General features: G+C 39.2%; 1 protein-coding gene across 1 annotated transcript; it reads left to right on the plus strand.

Annotated features, from left to right (window-relative positions):
• Positions 1-3,302: 3,302 nt before the first annotated feature.
• On the plus strand, positions 3,303-17,053 carry LOC139745676 (uncharacterized). Its single transcript, XM_071656075.1, has 4 exons — positions 3,303-3,422; positions 9,560-13,111; positions 14,531-14,653; positions 15,185-17,053. Exons 1-4 carry the CDS (start codon positions 3,399-3,401, stop codon positions 15,761-15,763), a joined length of 4,278 nt encoding a protein of 1,425 aa, XP_071512176.1. The 5' UTR covers positions 3,303-3,398; the 3' UTR covers positions 15,764-17,053.
• The last annotated feature ends 708 nt before the right edge of the window (positions 17,054-17,761 follow it).

A 17,761-nucleotide genomic window follows, 5' to 3' on the forward strand; every position in this document is an offset into this window, starting at 1 on the left:
TGTGTGTGTGTGTGTGTGTGTGTGTGTGTGTATGTGAGTGTGTGTGTGTGTGTGTGTGTGTGTGTGTGTGTGTCCATTTGTTTGTGTATTTGTGAGTGTGTGTTTGTGTGTGTGTGTCATTGAGAAGGACTACCCAGTAAAGAATAAACCGGTTTAGTCCATTAATTAAAATATTAAAATCCAATGTAACAGATAATTGGACATATAGATTATAATTCTCAATTTCCCCTCCTTTATGTATGTATATAATCGTACATGATAGACATATAGATTATAATTCTCAATTTCCCCTCCTTTATGTATGTATATAATAGTACATGATAGACATATAGATTATAATTCTCAGTTTTCCCCCTCCTTTATGTATGTATATAATCATACATGATAGACATATAGATTATAATTCTCAATTTCCCCTCCTTTATGTATATAATAAATCGTACATGATAGACATATAGATTATAATTCTCAATTTCCCCTCCTTTATGTATGTATATAATCGTACATGATAGACATATACATTATAATTCTCAATTTCCCCTCCTTTATGTATGTATATAATCGTACATGATAGACATATAGATTATAATTCTCAATTTCCCTCCTTTATGTATGTATATAATCGTACATGATAGACATATAGATTATAATTCTCAATTTTTCCTCCTTTATGTATGTATATAATCATACATGATAGACATATACATTATAATTCTCAATTTCCCCTCCTTTATGTATGTATATAATCATACATGATAGACATATAGATTATAATTCTCAATTTCCCTCCTTTACGTATGTATATAATCATACATGATAGACATACATTATGATTCTCAGTTTTTCCCTCCTTTATGTATGTATATAATCGTACATGATAGACATATAGACTATAATTCTCAATTTTCCCTCCTTTACGTATGTAAATGATAAATCGTAAATGATAGATATATAGATTATATGTAAACAATAAATCGTGTAAGAGTCAAATATAAATAAAACTGTTGCGTTCTTTTAGGATATTCTGTGGCATTGTTTGATTCTTCCTAGTCGACTGCTACGACTTTTGACCATGAGCCTAATTGTCATTGAACAAGTGCTTCCTTGTTCAGTCTAGCGCGTTCATACGTCAGTAACAAGCAGTTTTGTAGGTCAATTACTTCCTCGACAGCTATCAAAATAGATGTAATATACTAAAGGAAATGAAGCCAGGGGCCTATTTGTTTCGGAAGTGGCCCTATTACTGAAAAAATTGGTGAGGACAAATAGGAGAAAAATAGATTTTTTAGGGAAGGGAGGGTGTCCACACCCCACACCTATTGTAGTTATACAACCGATGTATAACCTTAAGGATCCATATTGTATAATTTACATATTCATTGTTAAGGAATACGAAGGCGAGGCTCCCGTCAAAGTCACGGATACGAACACCATGTTGGCTGCTTTGGGGAGGAGTTTGGGTTAAATGGGATGAGTGTTAGGACGATGTATATATGTATATACACATAGTTATAGCAACGATATACATTTTCCCATGACTAACGTCTTATAAATTCGTTATAATCCACCCAACGTTTACATTATTCTTTAATTCAATTTACCGAACATATATATCGCGGGAGAAATACTGAAACCGGAAGTGTTATGTCTCCTTCATCCGTGTTCCAATATTCATCCAGTCCAGCCTCGTATTTTAGCCTTGTCCATGTTTTTCCCCCACTCGTATGATCTAAATTCAGTCTGAACTCACTACCTCCTTTGGAATTTATATTTATCTATTATACTTTGTCGCTGTCTCCCGCGATGGCGAGGTAGCGCAAGGAAATAGACGAAAGAATGGCCCAACTCACCCACATACACATGTATATACATACATACACGTCCACACACGCACATATACATACCTATACACCTCAACGTATTCATATATATACATACATAGACATACATATATACACATGTACATAATTCATACGTGCTGCCTTTATTTATTCCCGTCGCCACCCCGCCACACATGAAATGACAACCCCCTCCCCCCGCACGCGCGCGAGGTAGCGCTAGGAAAACACAACAAAGGCCACATTCGTTCACACTCAAGTCTCTAGCTGACATGTATAATGCATATATATATATATATATATATATATATATATATATATATATATATATATATATATATATATATATATATCCATTCTTTGATCTATAACCTGGAATTAATATAATTCATTTTGAAAAAGTGTCGTTCTGATCAAACATGTCTACAGCTGAATCGTTCTGTTATCTAGTACATCTCTCTATTTCTTCCACATTTTCCAAGTAAATACATGAAATAAGACATCTGACACACCATATCTCGACTCAATCCGTCAGCCATATCTTTTTATCTGACCAAGTTCACATATCAATTCATTTTTCTCACCATGACAGATAAACACCACATGACCACTTTAACTGTCCCCTATCAGCAGTTCTATTTATATCTCTTCATGCTTCAGACATGACTATTTTTTCCTTTTGGTCTTTTGGTCATTGTCAATGTATCAATAATAATGTCCTAAAAGATCCGATACTTTTAGAATTTTCTCATATTTTGGATGACCTGTCGTCGACACAATATAGAATGACTTAATCACCAAAATACCTCGTTATCAACGACCAATAATAACAAGGCACCTCAATCCATCACCTACAAGAGTAAACCATCGACCAACACCTCGAACTACCCGTCAACTAGTTACCCAACTACCAAAAGCCAACCTCCAATCACCATTACTATAACCCATCACGACTGGTGCTCCTACACACCCCCATTACGATACTGGATTGGGCTCCTCCCACTGTTGAATTCCCGTACAGTACGGATACGCAATTACGCACACCTAACTACTAATCTCTTCCAGGTCGATTATAACGCACAGAGAAGTAAAACTTGCGTAATGGTGAAAGACGCCATTGGACAAGGGCCAGGAAGTTTCCTCTCCCCCCTGGTGGCAATCTCATTAATTACCACTTAATTTATATTCTGGACAGAGAACTTTGCCTAATTCTCGTAACCTTTTTTTCTCTCTATCTTGCTCTGTACTTGGCAGAATGTAGTTCGTCCACCGCTCTTATCTTTCGCTTAATTAATGGCACACACATCACACTAGGAGAGTGAAAGTACAGGAGGGGGGGAAAAAAGAAGAGAGAGATAAAAGGCGACCGCATATCACTTTATGAGAAAAAATCCCGCGCATTTCCCCAGCTGGGGCCGGCAGCCATTTATATATATATAAACATAAATAAGATGGCCTGGTACACCCAAATTGCATCCAGTCCGTCGCTTGGCCCGACTCCGGTTGGATTCGAACCCCGGCGGGATTCTAGGGTCGAACCCAGCAATATACGAAGCCACAATGAAGTGGTTCATGAATACGACCGTAAGTAAACTATGAACTTTCGATGAGTGAGATGGGCACTGTGTGTGTGTGTGTGTGTGTGTGTGTGTGTGTGTGTGTGTGATGACCGAGCATCTACTGTATACTGTATGAATACATTATATCATTATTATTTTGCTTTGTGGCTGTCTCCCGCGTTTGCGAGGTAGCGCAAGGAAACAGACGAAAGAAATGGCCCAACCCCCCCCCCCATACACATGTATATACATTATTATACATGTATTGTTGTATAGGAAGAATCTGGACTTGAGATAAGGAAGTGATATATAATAAACTAGATTTATTCAAAGTGCTTTTCGGGTACAAAAGCTCTTTTCCATCGTGATTATATTAGTGTAAAAAAAATATATATTCTAATTCTGAAAATGAATGGCGACAAAGTGGTTCTTAAAATACCTATAGAACATATTATAGAATATATTTGATTAATAGCAAGTTCGAGTATATTATATATAAAATGACGATCCTGGCGTTTGAATAACCAATTCAAATATTCCTTGGGTAAATCTTGCGCTAAATATTCATCTACGAGACAATGGAGAAATATACAGCAATACAGATCACGTTCCAATATTCTCTCTACCGTTCCTAAATCTTCTCTCGATCACTAACTCTTCAACAAACTCCTTTTTAGCTTCTTCCATCCCTCCGGCCTGTTCCCTCCAGCACGAAAACAATATTCAAAACTTTATTTTCAACAATTAGGGTCTGGCTCTGAGTAGATTCATGTATTGTCCATAATTGAGGAATGGGCACAGATTCTGGCTAAATAGCCATTAGCTTTTGATGGCCAATCATTCTAACCATGTACATTACGGTTCTAAAATGTCTACTTATGACTATCTAAGTAAATAAACTGCAATTAATTGTCCTTCACCATAATTCATGCCTTTAACATGATTTCTTTTTCTCCCTCCCCCCTAAAAAAGATCCTAAAATTCCTAAAAACACCAAAAATGTATTGTTTTCTTCTCTTGGCTTGCAAGATATCATATGTTCTTCAAACTTTTAATGTCAGCTCGATCTAACTCATGCGTCAATATATATATATATATATATATATATATATATATATATATATATATATATATATATATATATATATATATATATATATATATATAAATTTCACAGGAAAAATTACACTCTCAATATCAAAAAGAATCCTTGAAAACTGTGATATTACCCAACGGAAATAAGATAATTTTACTACATTGGTTAAGAATGGTATAATAATAATAATAATAATAATAATAATAATAATAATGATAATAATAATAATAATTATTATTATTATTATTATCATTATCATTATAATAATAATAATAATAATAATAATAATAATAATAATAATAGCGATAATAATAATAATAATGATAATAATAATAATAATAATAATACACCGACTGTAAGATGCAGTACAAACACAAGTTTTGGTTTGGTTTAAGAAATGACAGATTTCCAAGTCCAGGTAACTAGATTCCAATTCTAGAGTAATAGAACATAAGAACTGGTTTGACAGTTACAAACCTAGTCTAGTACAATTTGTCGACATGGCATAACCAGGCTTATATCATCATACTCACATGGATATTTCAAGTATTATAAAAATCCATCTATTGTAAGACAAAGTTCCTGAGAATTTTGATGGACAGAATGAGTTTCTCAGAAAGTATAATAATATGGATAGAGTTGTGCGTAGGAGGATGGATGTGCTGGAAATGAGATGTTTAAGGACAATGTGTGGTGTGAGGTGGTTTGATCGAGTAAGTAACGTAAGGGTAAGAGAGATGTGTGGAAATAAAAAGAGCGTGGTTGAGAGAGCAGAAGAGGGTGTTTTGAAATGGTTCGGGCACATGGAGAGAATGAGTGAGGAAAGATTGACCAAGAGAATATATGTGTCGGAGGTGGAGGGAACGAGGAGAAGAGGGAGACCAAATTGGAGGTGGAAAGATGGAGTGAAAAAGATTTTGTGTGATCGGGGCCTGAACATGCAGGAGGGTGAAAGGAGGGCAAGGAATAGAGTGAATTGAGCGATGTAGTATACCGGGGTTGACGTGCTGTCAGTGGATTGAATCAAGGCATGTGAAGCGTCTGGGGTAAACCATGGAAAGCTGTGTAGGTATGTATATTTGCGTGTGTGGACGTATGTATATACATGTGTATGGGGGTGGGTTGGGCCATTTATAATAATAATAATATAATAATAATGATAATAATAATAATAATAATAATAATAATAATAATAATAATAATGATAGTAATAATAATAATAATAATAATAATAATAATAATAATAATAATAATAATAATAATAATAATATCTTATTCTCACTGTGAAGATGGCTATCAAAGTTTGCTAGAACAAAGTCCATCTAATAAATAGTAAAGATGCTTAGATTAATGAAATTGATTTATTGATTTTATGAAACTTGATAATTTGCATAATATAACATTTCTTGAAAATCTTCGTTTATTTCCTGACCAATTGCTAATTTCTAATCATCCTTTTCTTTAATATGTAACTAAGGTTGATGTAAATGACAACGGAAACAAAATTCTATGAAAGTTATATATAAAAAGAGACAGTCATTCATCCCTCTATATAATATATATATATATATATATATATATATATATATATATATATATATATATATATATATATATAAGCTAATGGTTCCCGAAACGTATATATAAAATTCATATATAAAAAGAGAAAGTCATTCATCCCTATATATATATATATATATATATATATATATATATATAATCTCAATGGTTCCCGAAACGTATATATAAAATTCATATATAAAGAGAAAGTCATTCATCCCTCTATATATATATATATATATATATATATATATATATATATATATATATATATATATATATATATATATATAATCTCAATGGTTCACGAAACGTATAAACAAAATGGATTTTTCATCACCACTTGGAGACTGGGGTCGAGAGTCCGAGACTTCCATAGTGTACTAGTCACCCAGCAACTACAGCGTCTATCTCCCCCCAACAGCACATACCTTTCCCATCCCCAAGATATCCCATCCCATCCCATACCCTCTCCCACACCCGCTGGGAGGGGGTTTGGTGGCGACACATATATAATGACAATTGAGCAACTTGTAAACAAAGGAGGGCGCGACGTGTGCATATTACGGTGTGTGTTTCTGAAGATGACAATCTTATATGGGAAAGTTAAGATTTCCTGGTCCATTCAGAGCAGTTCCTGGTTTAGACCTCTCTCTTTGTCTCCCCTACACGTTATGTGTGTGTGTGTGTATATATATTTTCTTTTCTTTCTTTCAAACTATTCGCCATTTCCCGCGATAGCGAGGTAGCGTTAAGAACAGAGGACTGGGCCTTTGAGGGAATATCCTCACCTGGCCCCCTTCTCTGTTCCCTTTGGAAAATTAAAAAAAACAAGAGGGGAGGATTTCCAGCCACCCGCTCCCTCCCCTTTTAGTCGCCTTCTACGACACGCAGGGAATACGTGGCAAGTATTCTTTCTCCCCTATCACCAGGGATAATATATATATATATATATATATATATATATATATATATATATATATATATAATATATATATATATATATATATATATATATATATATATATATATATATATATATAAAACTACACTTTTTTTCTTTCATTCGCTGTAGGTTGGGTTCGGTAACGCCACAAAAATAAGATACACATGGGAATATGTAATTCAGTTCGCTCACGATTCCATTCCTGGTAGTAATTTACGCTCTATATGAAGACATCTCTGTAATGCTCAAATACATTATACAATTTATGATCAGAGTTCGTTATATTTTCGTTATTCCCATCTTCATATCCCTTCACGTCTTCTCAACGCCTCTATGCAATGTTGCCTATTCTTCAGCATTCGCATTCAACTCAAAAGTATGGCATCATCAGCAAACATATTCAGACGGGGGTGCCTGTGACGGGGAAATAACGTAACAAGGATGAAGAAACTGTGGTCCAAATATCTAAACCGTGAGGGAAGCCATCTTTCACGAATTGGGTAAAGGACAAAATAAAAATTCTTACGCGCGTTCACGTCTCTCTCCAACTTACATAACATTTCTAATTCAAAAAAAATGTCGCCTAATTAACCCCCTTTTATCAGTCTCAAGTTAGACCATCTCCTAGGCTAAATATAGACACGCACTCTACGTCGTTTTTTTTTACAAGATGTCGCTTTTTTTACAAGATGTCTCCGCTTTCCTTAAGGAAGTCTTGATGGTTTAAATTCAAATGGTTCGCGACTTCCTGCCTCGAACTCAGCGTTGTGTGTCAGTTAAACCACTTCCTTGTCCCCGTGGAACTATTCATTTCTCTCTTATCTCCCTTCTCGGTAATTACACACATCTCATTACCTAATGTGCCAGGGGGCCTCTCATTTGCTTTCACCTTCTCTTAATACCTACATATTTTTTTCAAACTTCCGTGTGACGTCTACATTCACAGTTTCGCAATTTGTGCCAATCCTTCCTTCCTCCATTACTCTCATGTCCTAAATTGCTTGTTAACTGCTTGTTAACATCTTTTCCAAAGAGGCTGCTTGTTCTCTGTAGACGGCAATGAATTGCTTTACAATCTTTGAGGTTCTGATAAAATATTAATGGCCGAGATCATTTTTTTTCCCTCCCAAGATAAAGGATCTTCCTTATTATTTCTTCAAAATAATTTGCTTTTGAGCACAGCCCTCCCTACTCTCACGCTTCGCCAATCTGGTGCGAATTAGATAACCTATCCAACAAACCACATCGTCGTCCTAGACTTCATATAATTACATAGACATAAATAAACAAAAACCTGACATCAATTAGACACAAATAAATAAACACAAAAAACAACGGACCAGATGACGATGTGTGTGTACATGTTCAGCACACTCTACATTTATTTACTCAGTTCCCATTAAAGAAAGCTCCCAAGATAAGACTTCAACTGTTGTATACACATCTAGAGGGACACAAGAATTACATAATGCCATACCTTCGGCTCGTCCTCAGCCATGAATTGACAGACAAACACATCGGTCGTTGGCCAGTTCAGTGGTGAAGTGGGAGGCTGTGGCGATACAGTCTTGCCAACACAGAGTTGTGCGGGACGGGGCAGATGTAGTCTGTTCATAGACACGGAAATATGACGAATTTGAACTATTCGGTGTCTCGTCAAGTCTATCTGTAATATAGAAAGTGTTTGTTATATGTATATATAGTTATCACAAGAGATAAGTTTGTGTGATATTTGTATAATATCAATTAAGCCTAGTGGCAATACTGACACCTCCTCCCTCAAGTTCTAAATTTCTCTCTAATTCTAAATCATCAAAATAATGGATCAAATTACAATATACAAATGTTTTAATTACTAATAATCTCCGATATTCTATACAGAATAACAAAGGTAACAAACATAGATACTGTATAGAAATCATTCTTTTTAATCTACAAAAATCTTGAGTGTTTTCGATCATTGTGTAATTGTGATATGTGTCTGTAATACAAACATACAACGGAATTCACCTAAATAATTCAGGTCGTACGCATTTCTTATATACACTCTCTACACGACTTATATAAAACACTACAAGTACACTGGCAGGGGAGCCCCGCCCACGGCCTTGGGTCAAGTCGTGTGCTCGTGAGGGTCGTACCAATGCGTCCTTAAGGGTCGTTCCGTCGTACTAAGGGTCGTTCCGTCGTGCTCACACTTCATCTAATATGAAATCCAATTTTGCTTGTCATACATAACGAATCACCCAATGAAGGAACAGAGGAGGGGGCCAAGTGAGGATATTCCCTCAAGGGCTCAGTCCTCTGTTCTTAACGCTACCTCGCAAACGCGGGAAATGGCGAATAGTATGAAATATATATATATATATATATATATATATATATATATATATATATATATATATATATAGGCAACCCTTGATAAAATAAGTAATTTCTTCTCATCTTTGTCTCTTTTGAAGAATGTTTAACTTCTTTCTAAACTTCTAGATTAAAGAGAAATGATCAAGAATGAAAGAAGCTGATCTATGAAAGTTAAACTTCAGTTGGTGATTTTCAGATGTTGTTCTTGGTTCTCTTGGTGATGACGTCTTCCGTCACTGCTGGCGATGGCGAAGACGGCATCGAAGTCCTGGTGGCTAAGAAGGACCTCTCCCAAGATGACATCGAAGTCCTGGTGGCTGAAGACCATCCGGGAGAAGACTTCGAAGTCCTGGATGCTGAAGAATCATCAGATGAAAACATCGAAGTCCTGAGTGCTGAAGACCTTCCAAATGGAGACATCGAAGTCCTGGGTGCTGAAAACTTTCCAGAAAGAGACATCAAAGTCCTGGGTGCTGAAGACCTTCCAAATGGAGACATCGAAGTCCTGGGTGCTGAAAACTTTCCAGAAAGAGACATCAAAGTCCTGGGTGTTGAAGACCTTCCAGATGAAGCAATCGAAGTCCTGGATGCTGAAGACAATCCACAAGAAGACATCGAAGACCTAGGTACTGAAGACCTCCTTGGAGAAGACATCGAAGCTCTGAGTGCTGTTGACTTTACCGAAGCCGAGAAACTTGAGGAAGACCGCGACTTCGAAGTGGACTTCCACAAGGAGTACAATGAGGGCCATACAGATGACCTCGAATCGAAGTTAGAAAGTGAACTGAAATATGGATTTAAGCCTCGATCTCTGAGCACTACAGTAGAAACTCAAACAGTCACCAGTCTTTTCGATCGTGATGACAGAGAAGAGAATAAGAAAGATGAGGACACGAACGAGACATCCAGTGAGATGGACAATGAAAACGATGGATCCCACACCATTCTGAGATCACAGGAGCTGAAATTACACGCCGATACCACTTGCAACGATAACAAGTGTGATGGTACGAATGTGATCTTGCCTCAGGAGAATGTAGTCCAAGATATGTCTCCTGGGGAGAGCACCCTTGTGTACAGATCTGTTGACTACAGGGGCGATGGTTCAGCTCGCCCGGAACAAGACACTGGTCACTTCGGAGACAGGATCTACCACGATCATAAAGATGTCGATAACGTCTATATCGTGAGAGGGGACAGGGACGAGAATGACGTGAATTCCGGCGTATCTGACGTAGGAGAGACTACTGCAGATCAGCTCACGACCACAGACTGGACCGGAACAGGTCAAGGTGACACACATCAGGTCACAAGAGGTCACACGGACATACACAAGACCAGAAACCCGAGGCCTCTAAGTATAAAGAGAGCCAACATGCGTCGCATCCACGCCAATGGTTTTAGTGTCGGCCGAAGGGGAAGACCATCCCGGACCACTAGCCCCGTAGACCTAGAAAACAAAAGAGGATGGAGAAATAATGACCTTAAGGGTCGTGGACCTAATAGGAGAGGCTTCAGGCTACTAAGAGACAATGGAGGAGATGAGAGAGAGGCCGGCCGTGTCCGATCGCCTGGCATCTCGACCAGGGCTCTGGCCCGTCGCAGACTCGCCAGCCACGTTCGAAACCTCTTCAGGAGGAGGTCCGGCGCGAAACGCGTTTACGACGACCGAGACACTGATGACCCCAGTCGTCCCGGGGGTCACGACCTCGACCCTGTCGATGACCCTAGTCGAATTGAGGCTAATGGTAAGGATAAACGAGGCCATGAAGTGGAAGATGACGTTGAGGAAGAAGAAGAAGAAGAAGAGGAAGTGGAAGTTCGCGTCTCGAGACATCTCCAGTCTCCCGCCGTTGACCACCAAAGCCTCCTAAACGGGTCCAGGGTTCGAACCGAGGTCCCCAGCCGAATCCTCCGGCGTCTCATCACTCCGACACCGTCACAGGTCCAATCTCTTTCGCCACTTCTTCCGAATCATACACACCCATCGCTCCTTCAACCAAGCCAAGGATCAGTTTTCCAATCATTCCCACAGTCACCTCTTCAACCACACCCGCAGTTACCTCTCCAACAGCACCAACCCCTTCAATCAGTGACACAGTCACCCCTTCAACCACATCCACAGTTACCTCTCCAACAGCACCAACCCCTTCAATCAGTGACACAGTCACCCCTTCAACCACACCTGCAGTTACCTCTCCAACAACAACCCCTTCCATCAGCGACACAATCACCCCTTCAACCACACCTGCAGTTACCTCTCCAACAAAACCAACCCCTTCAATCAGTGACACAATCACCCCTTCAACCACATCCACAGATACCTCTCCAACAGCACCAACCCCTTCAATCAGTGACACAGTCACCCCTTCAACCACATCCACAGTTACCTCTCCAACAGCACCAACCACTTCAATCAGTGACACAATCACCCCTTCAACCACAACCGCAGTTACCTCTCCAACAGCACCAACCCCTTCAATCACTGACACAATCACCCCTTCAACCACAACCACAGTCACCCCTCCAACAACACCAACCCCTTCAACCACAGACACAATTACCCCTTCAACCACAACCACAGTCACCCCTCCAACAACAACCCCTTCAACCACAACCACAGTCACCACTCCAACAACAACACCTTCAATCATTGATACAATCACCCCTTCAACCACAACCACAGTTACCCTTCCAACAACCCCTTCAACCACAACCACAGTTACCCCTCCAACAACCCCTTCAACCACAACCACAGTTACCCCTCCAACAACAACCCCTTCAATCACTGATACAATCACCCCTTCAACCACAGCCACAGTTACCCCTCCATGAACAACAACAGCTCCTTCAATCATTAACACAATCACCCCTTCAACCACACCCGCAGCCACCCCTTCAACCATTGATACAATCACCCCTCCAACCGCAACCACAGTCACCCCTCCAACAACAACCCCTTCAATCACTGACACAATCACCCCTTCAACAACAAACACAGTTACCCCTCCAACAACAACACCCCATTCAATCATTGACACAACCATCCCTTCAACCACACCCACAATCACCCCTCCAACCACACCAAGAGTCACTCTTTCATCCTCGTCAACAACCACCCCTTCAAAACCCACAGCCACCCCTTCAAAATCCGCAGTCAACCCTGCAACCAAATCTAGAACCATCCCTTCAACACTCGCAAACACCCCTTCAACACACAGAGTCGCCCCTTCAACCACACCCAGAATCACCGCCCCTTCAACACCCAGCATCACCCCTCCAACACCCACAGCCACAGCAAACGCCCCTCCAACCCCCAGAACCATCATCACCGTTTCAGCCTCTCCCACAAACGCCCCTTCAACACCCACCCTTGCAATCACCCCTTCAACACCCACCCTTGCAATCACCCCTTCAACACCCACCCTTGCAATCACCCCTTCAACCACTCCCACCAACACGGACACACCATGAGACCACCCCGTCTCCACGTGACGAGGGGAGACGAGAACAAGGGGCCGGCTTGGACGAAGCTCGTGACTCTCCCTTGTCGCTATTCGTCCAGCTTCCGGGGTCAGTCTTAGGGCCCCCTTCGACACAAGCTCCCATTCGTCCGACGGCGTCGACGCCACGTCGACCTGTCTTCCACGCTTCGCGTGGCCCCGTCACCAGTCGACTGTCACCCAGCCACGTAACGAAGGCTCTCCCGCATCACAATCCAACTCCTGGCGACCATACTGTCGACGATGTAAGTAGAAATGTAAAGCCTTCATAGTCCCCCCTCCACTCTTCTAAAATCATCAAAGAAAACGTGAATGAATGAATTTTCTCCATATAATTAATCTTTATCGTTAGTGAACAGAATAATTTTCAAGTTGTTATGCATTATCTCAGTATTTCTCCCACAGATGTGAATTCCGAGTTCAATGTTATGGTTTATATTGATCATAATTCATCCATTCTTCTTTTTACTTCATCTTAACTCGATAATTCCTTCAAAAAAACTAAAAATGAATGGTGATTCACTTTCAAAGACCGATTAGTAAAGCATGATAATGAAACCATCGCCTAATTAGGGGGAGAAGGGGGTGTCTCTGGATAATACAATAGTGTCTCATCAAATTATCAGCCTTCCATTCCTACATTTTCTCTGATGACTTCATACGAAAACGGGAAAAGCAGCTACACGTTTCTATTCCGTCAAAACCCTTGAGCGGTAAATGGTCACAAAATTCACCACAAAGATGAAAGGAAAAAGAAAAAAAAATCAGGTAATTTTAGTTTCTGTCCCATTAGAAAGTCTAGGTGAGCGATGATATACGACTTAATAATACTAATTAAACCTTACCTAACCTTAAGCCTAACCTACCTTAATCTACAATAGGCTTATGAATAATTGATAAGCCGACTGCATCAAAGCAAAAATTCTCACGCATTCATTTTCACACCCCACACCACACACACGTAGAAAAAATATATAGAACTCAGGCCTTAATGACCCTGGCAGTTGATAGGCCTAAAACCTAAACATCAAGCAAAAATTTCGTAACTTGATTTCGTAACTGTAAAAACACCAATATCGGAATGCTTAATGAATGCAGTAACATCAAAATTAATAATCAACATATAATTGCTGTTTTCTTCTCTTTGCGAGATACTTTGGGGTGCATGACATGGAAAGACACACGAGATGGTTGAGATTGCCAAAAGCTCAGCGGTGTAAGAAAAGAAGTAGACATCACAACCTTGAGCTGCCAATAGAGAAACAGTGACGCTGTGGCAGGAAATTACAACCAGCCAATCAACCAACTGTCTGTGCGATGGTGTAGACGAACCTCCACTGCAGCGTAGGTCAGTGAAATGATAAGACCACATCACATGGATTCAAAAGTCTAACAAAATACGTAATGACATACGTTCAAGTACGCACGGGGACCAACCGCGTTCGAACTCATACGTGTGGCAGTCTGTCCAAAGTCAGCCCAGCCGTTCATCCTCCCTTAGAAACTGGTCGATGAATGGATTATCCCACTTGGGGTAGGATGAAATGGGGGGTTCAAATCCTCATGAGGTTAAAATATCGTCTTTTTTTTATATATATAATAATTCAACGTCTTTTCCTAAATGGTCCCAAAACAGGAATTCAATCCCTATTTTCCTTCACCAGGAAAGATACCAGTTCTCGTACTCTGTCGACCACGACCGGAGGCAGTTCGGTCACCAGGAGACCAGGGAAGGCAGACGTGTCACTGGTACATACCACGTCCTCCTACCAGGAGGTACCAGGCAGGTAAGAACAAGGGTGGTTAGGTTATTGGATGGGGCCCTCTGGTGAAGCCATTATCGCTGGTACAGTTATTATATACATTTTCTTTTTTTTTTCACACATATTCGCCATTTCCCGCGTTGGCGAGGTAGCATTAAGAACAGAGGACTGAAGGAGGGGAAGCTCTTCACTTGGTCCCCTTCTCTGTTCCTTCTTTTGGAAAAGTAAAAACTGGAAAGGAGGATTTCCAGCCCCCTGCTCCCTCCACTTTTAGTCGCCTTTTACGACACGCAAGGAATACGTGAGAAGTATTCTTTCTCCCCTATATATATATATATATATATATATATATATATATATATATATATATATGTGTGTGTGTGTGTGTGTGTGTATATATATATATATATATATATATATATATATATATATATATATATATATATATATATATATATATATAATTTTTCATTTGACCTATAACTATTATATTCTTACGTTATATGTCCTTCATAATTTATATATCCATATCCATTCCTTCTCTCGACGCTGCAGGTGGTTCTATACTACGCTGACGACACCGGCTACCATCCCACCGTCAGGTACGAGTCGGCCTACGACACTGAGCCAAGGGCGGCATCGAACCCAGACCCAGGGCGTAGCATCTTTCACCCTGGCCGACGCGCGACGCCCTCGCGCGCCACGTCCTTCTTCCGATCCTCGACGGGAGGTCGCTCCTCGGGGCTCCGGAGACACAGGCCAGCTCCCACATCGTCAACAGCATTTACCAATTTTCCCCGAGAAGCGAAACGCACCCGGGCGCTCAAGGGCTTCTCGCATTCTAGACCCCATCTAGGAACGTCGGAGAGCCAACGCCTTCGCCCGTCCACGACCCGACGAAGGAATAACCACAAGACGGCAACTTCCTCCACATCTGCGAACATCTTCCGTCGGCGACGTCAGCAAGTGGCCCCCGGGTCGGAAATCAGGAGGGAGGAGACCACCTCCTCCTACCCGGGTATAAGGCACGAGATGGCAGCACTTACCACTTCGATCACCACCACAGCTCGGCAGAAGGCTTCCTCCTTTACAGCGAAGGCTGATAAGGTTACAGCCGTTCTAAAACTCTCATAATATCCCAGTTGAAAGACACGCTACACCCTAAGTCTATCTCTCATAATATCCCAGTTTAAAGACACGCTACACTCTAAGTCTATCTCTCATAATATCCCAGTTTAAAGACACGCTACACTCTAAGTCTATCTCTCATAATATCCCAGTTAAAAGACACGCTACACCCTAAGTCTATCTCTCATAATATCCCAGTTTAAAGACACGCTACACTCTAAGTCTATCTCTCATAATATCCCAGTTTAAAGACACGCTACACCCTAAGTCTATCTCTCATAATATCCCAGTTAAAAGACACGCTACACCCTAAGTCTATCTCTCATAATATCCCAGTTTAAAGACACGCTACACCCTAAGTCTATCTCTCATAATATCCCAGTTTAAAGACACGCTACACCCTAAGCCTATCTCTCATAATATCCCAGTTTAAAGACACGCTACACCCTAAGTCTATCCCTGGGTGTCAATTATCCCAAATTCTATTAACGCACGCCGCCCAGACATTACCCCAACCTAGCTATCATTTGCGTAATTTCGTCTCCCCCTCCACAATATAATAATTAACTCTAAGCTAATTAACGGATTATAATCAATAAACGCGTCATCTGGTAAACTAGTGTAATTAACATTAAGAAAAAAAACTTATTCTACTGGTTTTGTTCAAGGAGGGCGTGGTATATTTTTTGATAAGCAACTTTTTGTTTGTTGTTCAATCAACCTCGTTCAATTTCTTCTAAGATGAAGCAGTGTAATTTAGAGGAATCAAATGTATATTATTTATATCTTATACAACTAACGCAGTGTTGTAAAATACAATGTTGTAATAATATTTATTTCATGTGCAAGTTTTCACTAGGCACTTTTATCTATTTATTTGCTTCAATGCAAAACTTACATATTTTGTCCTGGTCTATATGTATTTTTGTTTGCCTGTAGAGTTTATTACATATTTTGTCCTGGTTTATATGTATTTTTGTTTGCCTGTAGAGTTTATTACATATTTTGTCCTGGTCTATATGTATTTTTGTTTGCCTGTAGAGTTTATTACATATTTTGTCCTGGTTTATATGTATTTTTGTTTGCCTGTAGAGTTTATTACATATTTTGTCCTGGTTTATATGTATTTTTGTTTGCCTATAGAGTCTATTACATATTTTGTCCTGGTTTATATGTATTTTTGTTTGCCTATAGAGTCTATTACATATTTTGTCCTAGTTTATATGTATTTTTGTTTGCCTGTAGAGTCTATTACATATTTTGTCCTGGTTTATATGTATTTTTGTTTGCCTGTAGAGTCTATTATATATATATATATCTTGGTCAACATCTTTATGTCGTTATATCCTTTCGTATTACAATACCTCCAGTGATCTAGTTTCTGCATATATATATATATATATATATATATATATATATATATATATATATATATATATATATATATATATATATCAGGACTTCCTCCTGGTATTGGCCTGTGGCTCAATATGGCGCTCCTTCAAGTACAATTAAATGCTCACTTTATGTTCCACTTAACCCTCAAATATTCAAAAGAAAATAGTACCACTTTATTCCTTACCTTTGCTACCTACTCTGGAAATTATCCTTCCATAAAAAATTAATAATTAATAAATGATAAACTTCATTAATGTGTCCTTCGTGGAACCCTGATGAAATGTAAACAATGAGAAAAGTATACCAAAAAAACACTTAAAAAAAGGACATTTTTCACTTCAAAATCAACACTTTCAGTGTAATTTCACTGTTCACGAAGAACACATTGAAGAATATGATTGAAATACAATAATGAACCCAGCAAATTATCATAATTAATCTTACCTTTTAAGCTTTGATGAGTTACTGAAGCCCTTGTGTGTCCCGCGTCCATTTTGTGTGGTCTGCTAAACTTACATTATCATTCGCATCTGAAGTAATTAAAAGTTTTATAGCATAATGGGTAAATTACTTTTATTAGTGCTCTATAAAGCTAATTTTTTTCTA

The sequence above is a fragment of the Panulirus ornatus genome, chromosome 62 (genome assembly GCF_036320965.1).
Source record: "Panulirus ornatus isolate Po-2019 chromosome 62, ASM3632096v1, whole genome shotgun sequence".
NCBI lineage: Eukaryota > Metazoa > Arthropoda > Malacostraca > Decapoda > Palinuridae > Panulirus > Panulirus ornatus.